Source organism: Crocodylus siamensis, chromosome 1, assembly GCF_052110815.1.
Source record: "Crocodylus siamensis isolate JL-2025a chromosome 1, ASM5211081v1, whole genome shotgun sequence".
Lineage (NCBI taxonomy): Eukaryota > Metazoa > Chordata > Crocodylia > Crocodylidae > Crocodylus > Crocodylus siamensis.
This window is the reverse complement of record NC_143395.1, coordinates 205,405,890-205,424,422: the sequence shown is the minus strand read 5'-3', so window position 1 is coordinate 205,424,422 and position 18,533 is coordinate 205,405,890. Positions and strand designations below refer to the sequence as shown.

Genomic DNA, 18,533 nt, shown 5'->3' with positions numbered 1-18,533 from the left:
CCACCCCTGGCCCTGGCGCCTCCTGATTCGCCCTCGGCTCGGCTCGCCCTGCGCACGCGCAGGAGGGAGGGGTAAGTGACATTGGAGCCCGGCCCGGGCCTAGGAGCAGATGTACGGACTCACCATGGGGGTGCTGCCCGGTGAGTATCCGCCCCCCTGGCAGACCGAGCTACGGAGCCGCCCCGCGGCCGGTTGGGCTCGGGCGCCTCCTTCCTTCCTCTCCTTTTCAAAAGGATTGAAAGCAGGGCCTACGCAGCAAGTAAAAGGGCTGAAGTTTTCACAGAAAAAGAGAGACTTTCTCTTTGCGAAACCAGTCTGCGGTTGAGGGGCATGAAGCAAGTGGTTTTAGGGTGCCTGGCAAAGACCTCGTAATTCAGCATTTCCCTGCATGTAGCACGAGCTGCCACCAGGCTTCATTTCACTTCCACCTATGCCTTTTTCTTTTCTTTTCTTTTCCTACCTAGCAAGACAGCTGGCTTGTCACTGTGTACTTCTTCTTTGCCTGTCTACCTCTGCCTTAAGTCTGTGCTGACCTTTGGGGTGTGGAAAGTCAGATAAAAGCCTAGTGCGTGTCCTGGAAGCAGCACTGCCCAAACTGAACGTGAGGCATCTGAAAGTAGAAGTGAAATGCAGTTGCTACATGTCCTGTTGTCCTTAGGAAGTTGCATCACTCTCCATGTCTGTGTGAGCAGGGCAAGTTCAGGCACAAGTACCAATATGTTCGGTTTTCTGTTCCTTTCAAGCTTGGTTGTTTTCACCCTCAGCATCCTGTTCCATCGCAATATGTCTTCACCTCATCTTTTTTGTCCTAGCTTCCAGCATGGAGAGTTACTCTGTTTCTTATGCAGTATCCTGCGTGTCTACCTCTCACTCTCCGTTTCACTACGAGCTCTTTGGATTCTGTTCAGTCCTTTACTGCCTGTTTCTTCTGGTTTGCAGTCAGATCGATGACGATGTTGCAGAAGAAGGTTCCACTGAGTCTGAGGCTGACTAAAGGGATGGATCTGAGGATAAGGAGAGGATTCTGCAGTAAATCCCAGGAGGGGATCAATCAAAACTTGAAAGGTAGGGGTTTGGGGCAAGCTGGAATTAGTTCATCAGCAGATCAGGTCTGTAGTAGTGTCTGATCTAGGTATTTTTGTTTCTTCTCTTCACAGAACATCAAGCTTTAAATACAGGTTTCCTTTGCTTTATGCAGTACATGGGTTCCTGGAAAATGGCGCATAACTCAAATTTGCATAAAGGGAACCCACTTTACTATGTAACAAATACGAATATGTTCTAACATCTCAACTGTACTGACCCCCAGACCCATTTCTATCACTTTTACAAGACAATTTCGGTATTCACCAGCAGCAGACAGTACACAAGCCCAGGGTGGTAGTGAATGTTTAGTTGGTGTGAAGAGAGTGATGAAGTCTCCATTGATGGACCAGAGAGAGGGATAGGAGATAAGCAAGTGGGATGTTTAGAAGCTATAATGGGGATGGCAACTACAGAAACATGTCGCAGATGACAAGCAAGGAGCACGTCCGCACAGGAGAGACTATATTTTGGTGTGTGTCACTCCCACAATGCACTGCACAAAGCAGCTGACTGTGGACTTGCGCTACACTGATCACATAAGAGTGAACTTACCTCACATATAGTGAATTTTTGGTATAAAAAGGGTCATTGTATAAGAGCGAATTCACCCATACAAAACCTACATAAAGCAATGGAAATCTGTATTTTGCTTTCTTCTTATTTCCATGATCATCCTCGAGGCTCTTCCAGCTGGCACCTGAGACCTTGACTGTGCTAAGGATATTTCACATTGACCATGATTTGAAAGCAGCAATGTCTAGATCAGTGGTTCTCAACCTTTTTTGTACCAGGACACATTTGTGGCCAGTCCCAACCCAGTGCCCCTAACTCCCTATCTGCTGCCTCCCAAGGGGTGGGGCATGTGGGGCCCCAAGCAGCTCCTTGCAGGCTGGAACTCTGCCAGCCTGCAAGGGGAAAGCCACAGTTCCCCACATTTTTCTTCTTCAAAGGAGAATCCATCTGTAAAGCTTGTTTACGACTCTTTCATATATTCTTGTGGGCACTGCTGAAACCAAAGAGGAGAAGGAATCATATACACAAAGAACTTCTTTATGGTAAGGGTTGCCAGAATCTGGAACGGGTTTCCAAGGGAGGTGGTTGCTTTCACCTACCTTGGGGATGTTTAAGAGGAGGCTGAACAAGCACCTGGCTTGGGTTATCTGAACCCAGCACACTTTCCTTCCCATGGCAAGGGATCAGACTTGATGATCTATTGAGGTCCCTTCCAACCCTAACAGCTGTGAAACGACCAGAATCAATGAGAACAAATGTAAAGCTAGCAAATCTTACTTAATGCCTTGCAGATTTGGTGTTTCTGAGGCCAAAGGAAATGCTGCATAAACCACACATTGCCCAGAATCATGCTCCAGAATCTAAGCTTCCATTTCCTAAAAAGTCACAGGCCTCATTCTCCATTGCCTTGCACCTTCTGTCATTATTTACTGCTATGGAAAATAGGCATAAGGTACATCATGACAGGGAAGTGTTTCCCAAATTGTGGGGTGTGCTCCATAAGGCCAGTGAAAGTATGAAGCTAGCTGGGGTTGGTGAGGTGAGGACTGACTGTTAAACTGTTGTCCAGAGATTTAGCTTATATTAACAGAAGTCATTAGTTACCAGGGCTGCAAAAGAGCTTTCAAAATGTGATGTAAATGTAATCACTGATAACTATATCTCCAGGAGTTTGTAGAGTGCCTGAAACACTTGCTCCAACATGTGAACTGCTTTACACACTTCCAGTGCAACAATTTCTAACTTGCATCTCAAGGATCACATTTTAAATGACATCTATTTCTAACAACTATTTTGCTGTCCATAGATCTACGAATAGCATCTGACGAAGTTGTTACCTACAAAAGTTCATGCCTCTCTTTAAGGTGCCACCTACCTACCCTGCCTTCTGTCAGAATGATCATGCAGTGCATAGGAAAGGCAGTTTCATGGACTGCTTCTTGCTGAAAAAGTCTCAGTGCTGTTTTGACTATCATACCACTTCTAAATATACATACTCTTTACTGGAACAAGTGGCCAACTCTAGAATATTGTGGAAGCATTCTGCATGTATAATTACTGGGATAAGAACTAAAACTAGGACTTAAAAGTTCCCTTGTTATCATTAGAAGAAAAATTTCCCCAGGTCTGCAATAAAATACTGGATTTGAATCCAAATTTAATGATGTATCTTATGAATGGAAATGAAAATCAGAATCCTTTTCAAAAAGGCACGGGCATTGACCTTGACCAAGATTTTACTCAAATATTTACACGCTGGCTTCCCAACTACCTCTTAAAATTATCACTGTGGTAAAAATAGTCTCACTGTCTGTCTCTCATCCTTGGTCAGTACATGTCATACCAGGCCATGTGTGGCCAGGTCTGCACCCAGCATCAAAAGAAGCAGTTAAGAACCAAGGGGAGCACACAGAGTCAGAGCGTAGGGAAGCCAGAAGTCAGAAGATCTGTCTGAGGAACAGAGTCAGAAATCCAGAGGGTCAAGCCAGATCTGGGATCCAGGAGATCAAACCAGAACCAGGCCAGAAAGCCGAAAGGTTAAGCCAAAATCAGGGTCCATGGGCAAGGAGATCTGTGGTGTTCAACCTAACCAGTATTGTTTTAACTATAATGATAGTCTTTCTTGTCCTCGTTTGGTTTAGGTCAGCCTTCATTCAAAATTCCAGGACACAGGCCCACAGACTGGGACAAGAGGATTTTCCTGTGGTCAGGCTATTTCAAAAAAGCAGAGGATGTACCAGAGACTGTCTCGTAAGTTCCTGAAGTTATAAGCTAGAGATTGTCTACATACTGTTGAGGTACTTGTGCCCTTCTCCAGAGCTTCCTTTCCTAGAGCAAGTAGGTTTCTGTAGGTGAAAGAAAATTGTGCAGAATCAAACACTTCTTAGTTTTTAGCAGTTGTGATGTCTGGAGCATGGGATGCCTGGAATCTTACGCTGTTGTGATCTCTGATGGAGGAACTATATATCAGTTGCCTGGAATTCTTTAATTTAGCCCATTGGATTGATTGTTCCAAACGGAAGTCTAAAAGTATGGGTCAGATCATTTAAAAAAAAAAACCTGAATCAACTAATTTTGGAATATGGATGAACTATCATGTTATAGCAAGTTAATCATGTTATAGCAGTAGTCACCAACCAGTGAATCTCGATCCACCGGTAGATCTCGGAGCCTCTTGCAGTATATCTCGGAGCACGCGCATGCCCTGGCCCAGCAGGTCAGTTCGTGGGGGAGGGAAGAGGCTGGGGCTAGATCGAGGCCCCGGCAGAGAGGGACAGTGCTGCAGAGGCAGGAGCAGGGATAAATTGAGTGGGGCCCTGGCTGGGTCGGACTTACCTGCTGGGGATGCATACCTCCAAATAATTTTTTCTCCCTCTGTCTTGATCTGACCCCCCTTCCCTCTCCACAGACTTACATGCTGGGTGGTGGGAGGGTGGGGTGGCAGCACACAATGGATCTTGGGTTGCTTTTAAATGTCAAAGGTGATCTACTTTAAAAAGGCTGGAGACCACTGACTACTTTAAAAAGGTTGGAGAGGATTATGGTGGGGCAGCAGAGATGTAGTAATATATGTAACCTCTCCCTACCCCACCACACTCAAAACAAAAATATCCTCATCCAAATAATCTTAGACAAGTGATTCACAGAATCATCATAGAATCATAGAAGTAGGGTTGGAAGGGACCTTGTAGATCTTCAAGTCTGACCCCCCAGCCTGGGCAGGAGAGAAAACTGGGCTCAAATGATCCCAGCTAGGTAGGCATCAAGCCTCCTCTTAAAGACCCCCAGGGTAGGAGCCAGCACCTAGTTAGATGGATTGTCTAACCTAGTCTTAAAGTTGACAAACAACCCTCTTCTGTAGCTATCTGTAGAGAGAGGTCTTTAGCTATGTTAGTTTGAAGGCAGGCAGGGCAGGGTAGCACCTTAAAGACTAACATATTCAGGTATGCCTTTTTTATAAAACAAATTATGCTGATAGTGGGCATGTCTATACATGCATTATTGCACCTTTCTTAATGCACGCTAAATTTAGTACCTCCAATGTAAGCTACAGAATGCATGTTAGGCTGCACTAATGCACAGTAGTGCATTTGCACACTTTTTTAGTGACAATGTACAGTAGACTCTTACTGTTCATTAGCGTAATGTCATTTTTTTTACGTGACACTTCAGTGTGCAATAAAATAGTCTACTGCGAATTAAAACGCACATGTAGATGCACCCAGTATGTTTTTAAAATAATAATCTCTTACATATTTATATATGTTCCTCAAATACATTATACCTTATTGCTTTGGGAAGTGGTTCTTTCCCTCTATTCAGTACTAAGGAGACCTCACTTAGCATACCGTATCTAGTTTTTGGCCTCAAACTTCACAAAAGACAGAGCCAGATTGGAAAGAAACCAGTGGAGAGCAACACAAATGATTAGAAGCTCAGGAAGTATGGCTTATGAGGGAAAGCTGAAAGAAGTAGGGTTATTGAGTCTGGGGGAAGGAAGGCTGAGGGGGGGGATTTCATGAGTTTTCAAACACCTGAAGGGCAGTTAGAGAGAGGATAGAGAGATGGGCTTTTGTCTGTGGCTGTAGGGGAGAGAATTAGGGGCCGTGGCCTCTAGCTGCAGCTGAGGAAATTTAGGTTGGAGATTAGGAGGAACTTTCTGGCTATGAAAGTGGTCAAGCATTAGAACTGGCTACCTAGATAAGTTGTGGAATCTCTGTTCCTGAAAATTTTTAATAGGTTGAACAGACATTTGCCTTGGAATGGTTTAGTCAGGGGTTGCTCCTGCCTTGAACGGGGAGTTGGACTAGATGACCTCGTGAAGTCCCTTCCAGCCCTACTTGCCTGTGATCCTAAGGCAGGCAAATCTGGGGGCCCTTTCCATAATATATTCCATTCATCCTGATACACAATGCAGAGACCTGCATTTTTTAAAAATTTTTCTAAGGTGCAAGCATGGCAGATAAAAGGCGATTAAAAAAAATGGATTTTTTTAACTTTACTTTTAAAGCAAATCTACTTATCACTTGATTTGAAATTCAGAATTCTGTAAATGCCTGCACTTATTGCAAATACATTTGCAAATACATTTAAATTAGAATATTCATGCGCTACCAATTTGCTGCCAGAATTTTAAAGAAAATCATGCATTGAACTGATGGAAGCTTGTGGCTAATAACCTGGGTCCAGAGTTCATTGAAATGTTAAACTAACTCTTGATAGCCCCAATTTTCTCTGCAACTACAGAGAAAAATTTATACCATTGAGATGCATCTGGTGTTTGATATCCTTAGTATCAACTTCCTATGATTTTGTTTGGGGGCTGTTGAAATTGTACTGTCAAAGTTATATTTCAGTCTCTTAAGATTTAGCTCAGTTTAGGACAGAGACCTGTTGATATTTGAACTTTGAAATATTTGATATATCCTTTCATTGTTCTTTTTGGCTTTCACGGAGGGCATTAGGAATGCTTAGTTCAGGTCTTAGGCACTACTTCAGGCCATTGATTCTCTTACTGCCCCAGCTGTCTCAGCTGTGTATGGAAAGCTACTGTCACATGCCTAATGCAGCCGCTGCTTAAAAATGTGCTGCTGAAAGCAGTGGAGAGGGTGAGCTTGAATTGGCTATGAAGATGGTAAGCAGAAGCTGCATGGGGGAGGAGGGGGCAGGATAGCAGTCCTCAGAACAGAGCTTGGAGGGCTGGAGCAGCAGCAGGGGATTGGTGTACTTTTAGTAAAATATGAACTAGATTGGATGGCTGGAGTATCAGCAGTGGATTGGCACATGGTTAATAAAACACAGGCCAGATCAGTCTTTTTGGCAACTCATAAATTGCTGACCCCTGGTTTAGATGACTCAGCCATTCTCCCTTTAGAAAGAGCCAGATTGTAAATGTTCTGCAGCAAGTGATGTAACTACAGATGTTGGGCTTCTTGAGATGTAATAAAATCTGCAAAAGACTGGAAGCAGACAAAGCTTGCATGGCATGGTGAGCTGGCTCCTCACAAGAACAAATGAGTTCTCTTAAAAGATTATTCTAGCATAGGGGTGCTCAACCCTTGGCCTGTGAGCCAGAGTGGTAGCTCACCAGTCCAGGCAGGGGCAGTACAGGCTGTCAGGCCCCAATCCTGATGTGTGAAGGCAATGCAGGGCCCCAGGGTCCAATCCTGGCCTGCGAGGGCCAACTGAGGCCCCATGGGGCCCAATCCTGATATGTGGGGCTTGATCTGGCCTAAGGACTGGCCCGGCACCAGGTATCTGGCCAAGCAGAGCCAAAGCTTGAGCATCACTGTTCTTGCATATAGTGGGAAAGGTCATTTGTAGAGTGCTATCTACTCAGATTTTCCAGCAACATAAATTGCTGGTGGTCATACTGGAGGTGGATCATACAGAATCTCTATTTAAGAAATTTCCATTAACATTTTCAAGCCCAGTGCTGAAAGCAGCCCATCTTACTAAAAAGAGGTATCATCTTTTTTGTGATGGCATGCTGTGGTGAACCCCTGCCTCCCTCTCTCCTCTCAAAAGGTTTGCATTTCACAGCTTATTCCTAGTTACAGGAATGGTTAATAAAACACAGACCAGATCCAGTCTTTTTCTGACTCATAGACTGCTAACCCCTGGTTTAGAAGACTAAGCCATTCTCCCTTCTTTAGAAAGCCAGATGTAACTACAGATGTGTGGGCGGGGTGTATGTGTGTTTAATCCTGCACACTTTCAGGACATGTCTACATTAGGGAAAACGATGTGTGACAGGCAGCAGGGGGGCAGGCACAAGCAGGGGTTAAACTGCTTGACCTCCCCACAACACCTGCCCCCTATAAATTTGTTATAATTTTTCATGTATAACATCTAATTATTGGGGGGGTTGTCTTAAATTCAGGGTCATCTTAGATTCAAGTAAAGACATCTGATTATTAGAACAAAGGATCAAATATCAGGAGAACTAGCTTCCTTTCCCAACTTTGCTATGGACTTCTGATCTTGAGCAAGACATTTCCTTGGAGAATAGTGCTGTCCCACCTTGGTAAAATGTTTATTATCGTTGGTGAAAAGCCTACAGTAAATGCTATTTCCTTGATGGGAAGTGGTGTGAGTATTTGCTTTTCTGTTTTTTTTGCTCTCTCTTTATCTCATGAGGTACGAGATGATTGACGCTGCAAGGAGCAAGTTACGTGTGAAGATGAGCTACATAATGGTTGTCCTGACAGTACTGGGATGCTTAGCAATGGCCATTCAGGGGAAGCAGGTGAGTATTCAGAGCTGGCTGGCAAAGTGGAGCTTAACCTTCTCACCCAATCTGCAGACCCCTCTTGGGAATATAATGTAATAGGAAATACCAAGGAAGTGATAAAATAATGAGCTTGATACTTTCTCAGAACTTGCCCTCACTATTTTGTGCAGTCCAGAGTAGAAATTTAGAAGTCATAGTTTTAAAAGAGAAAAACATGAAAAACTGTGGGTTCCCGCTTGCAGGCTGGCAGAGTTCCAGCCTGCAAGGCGCTGGGGGAGTGGGGCATGCACACGCACGTGGCCAGGAATGTAGCCCTATGCAGAGGCGGAGAGAAGCTCCTACAGGTAAGTTTGGGAGGGTTGGGAAGGGAGCACATTGCAGCAGCCATGGGGAGGGAGGGAGTGGGCAGGGTTATTATCTGGGGCTGGGTACACTGCCCAGCCTCCAGGGTAGGTGCAGTAATGGGCGACTGCAGTACCTGGAGTAGGATAGGCAGAGTAGGGTGGGGAGGGGAGGCTCTGTGCTGCCACCACCGGGTGCCCCACAACAGCCATACCACCATGGCTATGTTCTCAGGTATAAGAGAACCTTTGCCCGACCGCCAAGAAACAGCTTAATAATGGGGAAATAGTAATAGCCTGTGTCCTTTTAATTCCATTAGGAAGTGCCACTTCCTCTCATTTGGAAGGAGAGTTTTCCAAGTGCTTTTTATTAACAAAAAACCTGGTGGTACAGTAAAAAAAACAACAAAAAAACACAAGCATAATCCAGGGAAGTGCCTTTCACCCTCCATTCTCAGTCAACCCCAGCAAAACAGGAGGGTTCTTAGTAGGGCTGTGGAAAGCTTCAGGTGGTGATTTGATTCGGAGGAGATTTGGCCCAATTCAGCGGCTGAATCTCCAAATCAAATTGGGACCAATTTAAAGGTCTGAATCAATGCAAAGCTTTCTGAATCTTTGACAAAGATTCAGAGAGCTTTGATTTGTGCAGTCCCTGGTCCCAGTCACTTCCAACTGGTAAGTACTGGGGGAGGTGGGGGGCCCTGCTAGCCACCCCCCCCTTGCTTCCCCAGTCCCCCTCCATGGCTGCCCCCACCCACCCCAGCTCCGTACTTCAAAAAAAAGTTTCTTCAGGTTTTTTTTCTTAAAGGGCCAGAGCTGGCCTGTGCAGGACACCTGTGAGGGGAGCGGGGGGGAGGGGCAGTTCGGGGGCTCATACAGAGCCCCCCATGCAGTGGGGGCAGCAGGGATCACCTCCCACCCAGGAGCACCTGCTGAGCTGGGGCTTTTTTTCCCCCAAGTGCTGGGAGCTGGGGTGGGCAGGGCAGCTATTGCTGGGCTGGGAGAGGGACAGGGGTTGGGCCTGGCCTGGCTGATTCGGCCGAATCGAATCACTGTCCCCCAAATCAGCCGAATCCAAATCTGAAGCGAATACTAGCTGCTTTGCGTAGGCCTAGTTCTTAGTGTCTGGTAGGATCAGATCCTACAGTTTTCTTGGTTACATCACAAGAAGTCAAGAAATGTGAGAGCTTAAGGTCCAAACAGCAATATTAGTTGAGCTACATTCCATAAATGTAAAGTCCTTCCTTGACATACTCATTGACTGCTACAGCTAAACTATGTTAGTTGTGCAAAAACCATGTCTACATGGCAGACCCATTGTCCCTTGGGGTCTGTGCCCTTCGAGCATACTGCTCTGTTCTGGGAATGTTGTCTTGTAAATCAAAAGCCATGGAACTGTTGCCAAAAGATGGGTTTGCAGGTACTGCTGAGTGACAGTGCCAGTAAACCCACCTCCAAGCTAATGGGCCTGCCTCTGGCAGCAGCTGTATTGCTTTCTGGTTTAGGCAACTGTCTACCCAGAGCAGTGCAGCATGTGTAAGGGCACTACTGCTGGGGACTGAGTTTGACACAGAGACCTGACCAAAGCCTGTGTTAATTGTTGTATGGCTTGACTTTGGCCATGTTAACATCAAATCAACAGTGAGCTTTTGATGAGAGGAAAAGATACAGCCCCAAAGCATCCTTTCTGAGCAGGCAAGCACGGTTTCTTGTAAATTCACAGTAGTGTCCCTGAAAAATACACACACTATTTTCTGATCCTGTCATATGCACATGTTCTTGACTAAGTTAGCACTCAGACAGTTTGGGGTGTTAAATCTAATGAGCCCCAACATTCAGAAAATACTACTTGGGGCCTGGCCACAAGGTAGGAAGGTCAAAATTTAAGAGGTTGTATGTGGCCAGAATAGATTTCCTAAGTTGCTTCAGCATGTGCAGGTATGCTGAAGTGTACATTATGCTCCTGCATTGAACACTTTGTAATATGTGCTCAGTCGGACATGTGCAAGTGTTGTAAATTTGTAGAAAACTAGTCTTAAAATTTGTTATTAAGTCTTGCTTTCCTCAGTTCAGAATACAGGGAAACCTTGATAATTCAAAACACAGGGGACCGGAAAATTCCAACCTGATAATAAACGGGGTTGAAATTATATAGCCACAATAATTTGCTTATATGCAAACCACAGCATATACAGACTTGGTTATGCAGGAAGCCACGCAGGCATGAAATAGAACAGTAACAGAAAAACCCCATGGTATAATCATTGTTTTAGTTTTATTTATTTTTGTAAGCTGCTCTACTTTTTAGCATAAGCACTCATGTATGTTTTAACATACTGCAGGCTATATAAGATTTTAGTTCAAAGCCAAATGTTTTGTGATTTAGCATGTGCTGGGGCTGGGCCCTAACAGAGTCAACAGCATTTCAAGCCATGGTGATCCCACAGCCCAGCATTAGTCAGTATGTGTGTTTACTACAGAGATCTCACCACAAAGGATCCATGTGCTAATTAGGCCCCCACTGACAACTGGAACCAGGTGTTCTTGTCAAGCCCTAGGACCCTCCAAAAATTTAATGTGCAGATGGAGAATGGGGCCACACCTATCATATATGACGCACCCTAGTAAGGAGGTGAAAGAGCTTCTCATCTACATAGCCATTTGGTGAGGTTTGGATATTTAAGGATGGTAAAAGAAATAGGAATCTTTGGAAATGAGAAAAAAGGTACCTGCTTAGCTGTGGGAGTGAAGGGGGAGTTGAAATGTAGTCAGTGTAATGGTTCACCATGACTTGAAAAAGAGTCAGTGCTGAGGGGAATGGAGCACAATGGGCATTATGCTCAGATTCAGATGGACTGCACTAACCCAGTGGTTCTCAATCATTTTTGTACGAGGACCCAGTTGCCAAGTCTGGCTTGTCTCAAGCCACAGCCCCCTGGCATTGCTGGCACCCCTGACCCCCAGGTCACAGCTCTGCCCACCCAGGCCAGGCTGGCACCCCTCATTCCTGATCTGCAGTCCCCTGCCCCTGCCCAGCTCTCCTGGAGGGGGCCCCCAGCTGCCCCTGTCCCACTTGGGCCAGAGTGTGAGCAGTGAATGCTGCCCCCATCCTGCCCCCCGAGCAGCATGTGTGGGCCCCTTCATCTATGGGTACTGGACCTGTGCTGCTGGCCCAGGCACGCAGCTCCCTGCTGTGAAGGACTAAGCCTGGCTGTCAGGTGCCTTCTCCCCACTCTGCCCTGCTGCAGTGCTGTGCCTGGCCACCATCCCTAGCACCAGTGTGTGCACATATGCACCCCCCCAGAGTCTTCCAGACAGTCCCCTGGACTTCCATCCCCCACTTCTCATACACTTACCTGGGTCCAGCAGCTGGGGCTGCTCCCATGATCTGGCCTTGCTGTATGCTGGCCACATGCAGATGCACATCTGCTTTCTGCCTCCAGTCATCCCAGGCAGCTGCTTGCAGGCTGGAACACTGCCAGCCTGCAAGGGGAAACCTGTACTTTTGCAGGTTTTTCTAGAACTTCCTTGCAACCCTTTCAAATATTCTTGCAACCCACTTTTGGGTTGTAACCCACCAGTTGAGAAATGCTGCACTAACCTATTCTTGTGGTCTAATAAAAGATATCAGATTTACCTAAAGAACTTTGTCTGCCTATTCCCTTAGACCAATACAGCTACAACCTATACTCCAGGACATGTTTATAATTGGTAAATATATTATTGTGTCCTCTTCTCTGAATACAAACAGGACTGAAAGGGATTTCCTTCTGACTTCTAAAAGCTAAATCCCTTTCTGGAGAGGCTGGAGAGAGACGGCTCCAGTCGTGGTTTTGGTGGTTTATGAATTAGTGAAAACGTTGAGAAGTGAGAGTATAGTGGAAGTAATTTTTAAGTGCTTCATGACCACAGCAGTTTGTACTGGAATCTGTTGTAATTTTCATATCTATCTTTGGTTTGTTTCCAATAACTGCTGCCTTTTGAGAAATAAGGAAGAGTATAGCCATCTAAAAGAAACTGGGACGTGTCTGCTGAAGCCATTGTTGTCTTGGCTTAATTTGGATTCAGGGAAATAACAGACTTCAGGGATCAGGCACTTGTTTCTTTGGGGCTTTCATTTTAATCCTCTCATTTGATATTAAAGTTGACAGATATTGCAAAAGAGCAGCTGTGCATAGGCTCAAAAGAGCCATTTCTTAGTATGAATGTATTAATATCATTCACCTCAAAATCAAATATCTTGTTGAATACTAGTTCCAAGTTCATTGCCTCTTACGTGATATGTCCACTTTTTCCTTGTCATTGTATTTTAGACTCTCAAAAGACATGAAAGTCTTGTAAGCCAGAACTTGGACAAGAGAGCACGCGAGAGATGAGTATGCTCAGAGTTCATCTGCCAAATCCTAATTTAGAAGAAACCAGTGAAAGGAAAACAGTGCTAACCATATCATCTTTAGCCATGAGGGGAAGACCTTTGTATGTTCTCCTGGTCTGTTGTTCTAATCCTGTGTTATTTTGTTTTGTAGAGAACAAATAAATGGTTTTCTTCATACTACTAATCTATCCTGTTTTGAACTGTTTATTATAGGAATTACGTAAGTTCCATACTGTGTCAGAACAGTGATCCCTCTAGCTTTGTATCCAGTTTCTGACAGTGGCAGAAGCGGATGCTAGAGGGAAAACATTGAACTGGATAGATCTAGGGTCATCTATCCTGTATCCATTTTCCTTTGTTGCATCCACCATCATTGGTTTAGAGATGCCAGATAAAACATCTTCAACCATTCTGTTCAACAGCTGTGAATAGATCTATTATCCATGAATTTGTCTAGTCCCTTTTTGATCTTGGCTATGTTATCTGCCTCTATCAGCTCAAGTGGCAGTGAATTCTACAAGTTAACTGTTTCATAAAAAAATCTCTTACTGATTTTAAACCTGACTCCTACTAATTTTCATTGGGTGCCCCCTGGTTCTAGCATTCTGGGACTTGGGATGCAACAGCTCCCTGTTCACTTGGTCCAAACCCTTCATGATTTCATAGACCTTTAGCTTATCCTGCCCCCTCCCTCCCAGCACTTTTCTTTCCAAACTGAAGAGTACTAGCCTTTTTAGTCTCTCCTTGTATGGCAGCTGCTCCATACCCCGATCATTTTGGTTGCTTTGCTTTGCGCCTTTTCTAATTCTGTTACATCCTTTTTGAGTTGCAGAGACCCCAACTCCATACCATATTCAAGATGTGGATGTACCATTATTTATATAATGGTATGAGGATGTTTTTTGTCTTGTTTTCTATTCCCTTCTTAAAGATGTCCAGCATTTTACTGGCTTTTGGTCTCTACTGGATCTTGAGCTGATGTTGTTAACTGTCTATAGCCACTCCAAGGTCTCTATCCTGAGTTGTAATACCTAGTTCAAAACCCAGCATTGTGTATGTATAATTGAAGTTATTTTTTATCATATCACTACCTTGCATTTACCAACACTGAACCTCATCTACTATTTTTTGCCCACTCATTAGCTGGGTAAAATCTTTCTGCAGCTCCTCTGTCACCTTTCATATTCAGCTTCCACTCAACTGTCTTCTTTGAATGGTTTAGAACAGGGGTTGGCAACCTACAGACTACAGAGTCACTTGATCTGGGCCACAGAGCCCTAGGGCTTTGCCTGTGCCCATGCCAAAAGCACCCTCAAGGAGCTCTACCAGGGTTGTGCAACTTCCAGCTCTACCAGAGTTGTGCAACTTCCAGCTGCACCCTTGCCACTGCTTCTTCCCCTTACCCCTTAGCCTCTACTTCATCTGTGGCATGGGTGTCAGGCTGGGAAGCTAGGAGCTGTGCTGCCACTTCTCCCAGCTCCCCTCCCCAGCTGGGGCTCCAGGTGGTGGGGAGCTGCTCCAGGGCCAGACAACTGGAAGTTGTGTCTACACTGCTGCTGCTTCTTCCCTTCCTTCTTCTTGCCTCTTAGTTGTGGCACAGGAGGAGTAGCTGTGTGGGCATGCACTACAGCTACCTGGCCCCAGTGCAGTTCCCTCCACTACTTTCCCCGCCCCCGAAGCTGTGCCTGCACCCCTGCTGGGGAGCAATGAGTAGCAGCCGTGACATGGGCAGAGCTTTGAGCTCCCTGGCCTGCACGGGCAAAGCTCCTCCATGCTCTCCCCACCCCACCACTGTGTCACAGAAGCCACCTGGCTTGCGCTGAACAGAAGCCAAGCTGTTCCAGCCCATGGATTTAAAAGGTTGCCAGCAGCTGGTTTATAAAAATATTGTAGTTGCTTTTCACACAAAACAGCATTCTATGTGAATTCTATTACCTCGCTAGGATAATACATCTAGTCTTTGAGGTACTGGCCATGCTGATTTCACTATCAGTTTGAATGAACCCTCTGTGCCTAGGATGGGATTCTTTTAAAATGTGGCTGGTTAGGCTGTGTCTATACTCAGAAAGCCCTCTTGCTTGTCGCCCTAGAGCATGGGGCTCTAAGCCAAAATATAGTAGTGTGTGTTCCTTATAGCTAGCTTGTAGCTTAAAGTTTTAAAATTCTTGGTTTGATACCTTTTCTTTGCTGTTTGTATTTTTTTTAGTTATAGTAGTGATAGTGCCTCTGGCTTAGTTGAGGGTCTTTTTTGATGAAGACCCTGCAGCATCAGGACAGTCCCTCTGTATCATTGCACAAGAAAGTAACTTGGTCTACATGCCCCAAAACAGGGGAACCACTTGCTGAGCTGTAGGATCTGCTAGTCCTGCTGTTTGCTGCCTGTTGCGCCTTTGCAGGGGGTAGACAGATGGAGCAGTGCTCCAGAGCAAGTCCCTCTCCAAGGCTCGGACTCAGAAAGCCAGAAACGTGAATCAGAATCAGAAACATAGGACTGGAAGGAACCTCTAAATGTCATGTAGTCCAACCCCCGTGCCTGAATCAGGATCATCCCTGTCCAAACCATCCTATACAAATCCTTTTCTAAGCTGCTACTGAAATGAGTCATCCCTGTCACATAGCTACAAGGCATGTCACCCTAACCTGTTACAGATAAAGCAGGGGGACAATGGTGGCCTATGCCCTGGTGCTGCTGGAAGGGTTAAAATATGCTCAAGAGGCCCAAAGAAGAGGGCTGTGCCCCCTACTACAGAGGAAAGTAGAAACCTCCACTGTCCATACCAATCAGACCATGGGATAAACTTCCTTCCTGACCCCAGATGTGGTGATAGGTCCAGCCACTAGGCCAGACCACCTACAACCCAGTCCTTACAAAGATGCTCTTAGTGTCAGAAATACACCTGTTGCCATCCCTCTGAAATTTGACAATCTTAAAATGTTGAAAAATTGCTCATCTACATATGCTTAGCTGAGGCTTGTTAAAGCTTTGGGAGCTAAAACCTTGAAAGACCGAGCAGGTCTGTCTTCTTGCTCTTGCAGCTATGAGAGGGGTTAAGGCCAGGCATCAGAACTGGAAGCAGAGAGGCTGTCCTGGGGTCTCCAATACTCTGACTTTGCAGTATGGAGGAGGAAGCTGCCTAAGCCAGCTGCAAACAGAACAAGAACTGGACCTAGGGTAGAAAAGAGATTAGGACAAGAAACAAGGGGACCTGTGACTGAAGAGGAAAGGGGATGACTGGGAATTTGGGTGAGAAATGTGGGGAATGGGAATAGGCGGGTGGGTTTCACAGTGGTGAGTGAAATAAAAAGAGGTGGCATTGGGGCATGGAGCCTAGATGCACCATAATACTAGAGTGCTCTGGTAGTGACAATTGATTGGTAGGATTTGGGCTGATGTGTTGATGTGCTACTGGTGATCAATAGGGCTGTGTGAAGCTTTGGGTGGTGATTCGATTAGGAGGAGATTCGGTCAATTCAGTAGCCGAATCTCCAAATCCGAATTGAATTGGGACCATTTAAGAAGGTCCAAATCGATTCAAAGCTCTCTGAATCTTTGGAAAAGATTTGGAGAGCTTCGATGATTTGGACAGTCCCCGGTGGACTGCAGGGAGCTGCAGCTGACTTGGAGCTAGTAAGTAGAGGTTGGAGGAGGGGGCACCCCTGCCAGCCCCCCAGCCCCTGCCCACCAGCCCGCCCCCCCAAGGCTGCCCTGCCTGCCCCAGCTCCTGGGGCTTTGAAAAAAAGCCCCCACTCACTGGGTGCTGCTGGGTGAGGGGGCAATCCCCACTGCCCTATGCTGCATGGGGGGCTCCGCCACAAGCCCCCCCAGACCTCCCACTATTCCCCCCATGGCTGCCCCGCCCACCCCTGCTCCAGCCCTTTAAAAAAAAAACTGAGAAAAGCCCCGGGACTCACCAGCTCCTGCAGCGGCCTTGGGGCTTTGGGGAGCTCATAGAAGAGCCCCTCCACATAGCACGGGGCAGCGGGGATCGCCCCCTGCGCAGCAGCACCCAGTGAGTCAGGGCTTTTTTTCCCCACGTGGCGGGAACTGGAGCAGGTGAGGCAGCCATCACCAGAGCTGAGAGAGTGGGCAGGGGATGAGCCTGGGTGATTCGGAGATTCAGAGATTTGTCAGGAGCCTAATCTCCAAATCAGATTCAGCCAAATCGATTCAGGACAATGATTTGAATCACTGAATTGAATCACTGTCCGCGGAATCTGAAGCAAATACTGGCCACTTCGCACAGGCTTAGTGATCGATGCCCACAGCTGTAGCTGGGCTACTACCACAGCCGCCCCAACCTATTCATTTTTCACTTAAGTGTTTATGATCTATCAAAATGGTAACTCCCCATTGCAGCAAGGATGGAGTTTGACTATAAAAGCTAGGCATTTTTTTCTAACTGGGAATATCCCTATGCATCTTGCAGTGGTGACTGGGAGATATGGCCTGGTAGGCTGTTCTCAAACACTTCCTCTGTTCTCACAATGAAATGTTACAATACAATGCTTAGTTTGGGTCAAAGCAACATGGAGTTCCAAGGACCTGAGCAGCTTTTGAAACTCCTGGAAATCTGTCTTTTCCCCACAAGAGTGGAAAGAGGTATCTCCTTTCTCAAGAGTTGTTTCAGGCCTGTTCTCAGAGTTTGATTGCATTCTAAGGTCCTGGGGTCTTTTCAAATTGCCCTGATCATCTCTACCTGGAAGGATGTGTTGACCTTCCAAACAGCAATCTCTTGCAGTAGTGTAAGTCACTGTGAGTGCTTAAGGTGATATTTTTTTTACAATCCTCCAATCCCATCTGCTGCTCCACATCTGATATAACCAGCTTCCAAATGTTGATTCCAACCTTCGTTCCTATTCTGAATTTGAAATGGCCATTAACACCTCTGAAGTTCCTTAATGGCTGGGTAAGACCTGCAATGAGGACTGGGGTTTTGGAGGACTAGTGTTTTGTTAGACACTAACCCAAATATTTCCTCCCAGTTCAGTTTAAGTTCTTGTAGCAAACCTGATCTTTGACAAAGTAACTACTTGGGTGGATAGGGAAATGCTGTGGATATAGTGTATCCAGACTTCAGTAAGACTTTTGACAAAGTCCCATATGACCTTCCCATAAATTGGAGAAATATGGGCTAGATAAAACTACAAAAAAGGTAGATCGATAACTGGTTCTACAGTTGCAAGAAAAGGGCCACATCAAAACAGCAAGAAGTTTCAAGTGGAGTGCCACAGGGGTCTATCCAGGGCCGGGTGCTGTTCAATATGTTTATTAACAATTTGGGTGCTGGCACAGAAAGCTTCTTGAGCAAGTTTGTTAACATGAAACTGGGAAGGAGTGTGAACATGGAGGATGTGAGCACAATACAGAAGGATCCTGGCAGATTGGAAAGCTGGGCTGGAGCTAACAGGATGAAGTTCAATGTGGACAAATGCAAAGTGGTACACTTCAGGAGGAATAATAAAAAACTAAAGGTGCACCAATACA

General features: G+C 45.7%; 1 protein-coding gene across 1 annotated transcript; it reads left to right on the top strand.

Moving 5' to 3' along the window:
* The first annotated feature begins 1 nt into the window (after position 1).
* On the top strand, positions 2-13,232 carry FAM162A (family with sequence similarity 162 member A). Its single transcript, XM_090053503.1, has 5 exons — positions 2-140; positions 940-1,065; positions 3,741-3,849; positions 8,239-8,347; positions 12,987-13,232. Exons 1-5 carry the CDS (start codon positions 110-112, stop codon positions 13,047-13,049), a joined length of 438 nt encoding a protein of 145 aa, XP_089909629.1. The 5' UTR covers positions 2-109; the 3' UTR covers positions 13,050-13,232.
* The last annotated feature ends 5,301 nt before the right edge of the window (positions 13,233-18,533 follow it).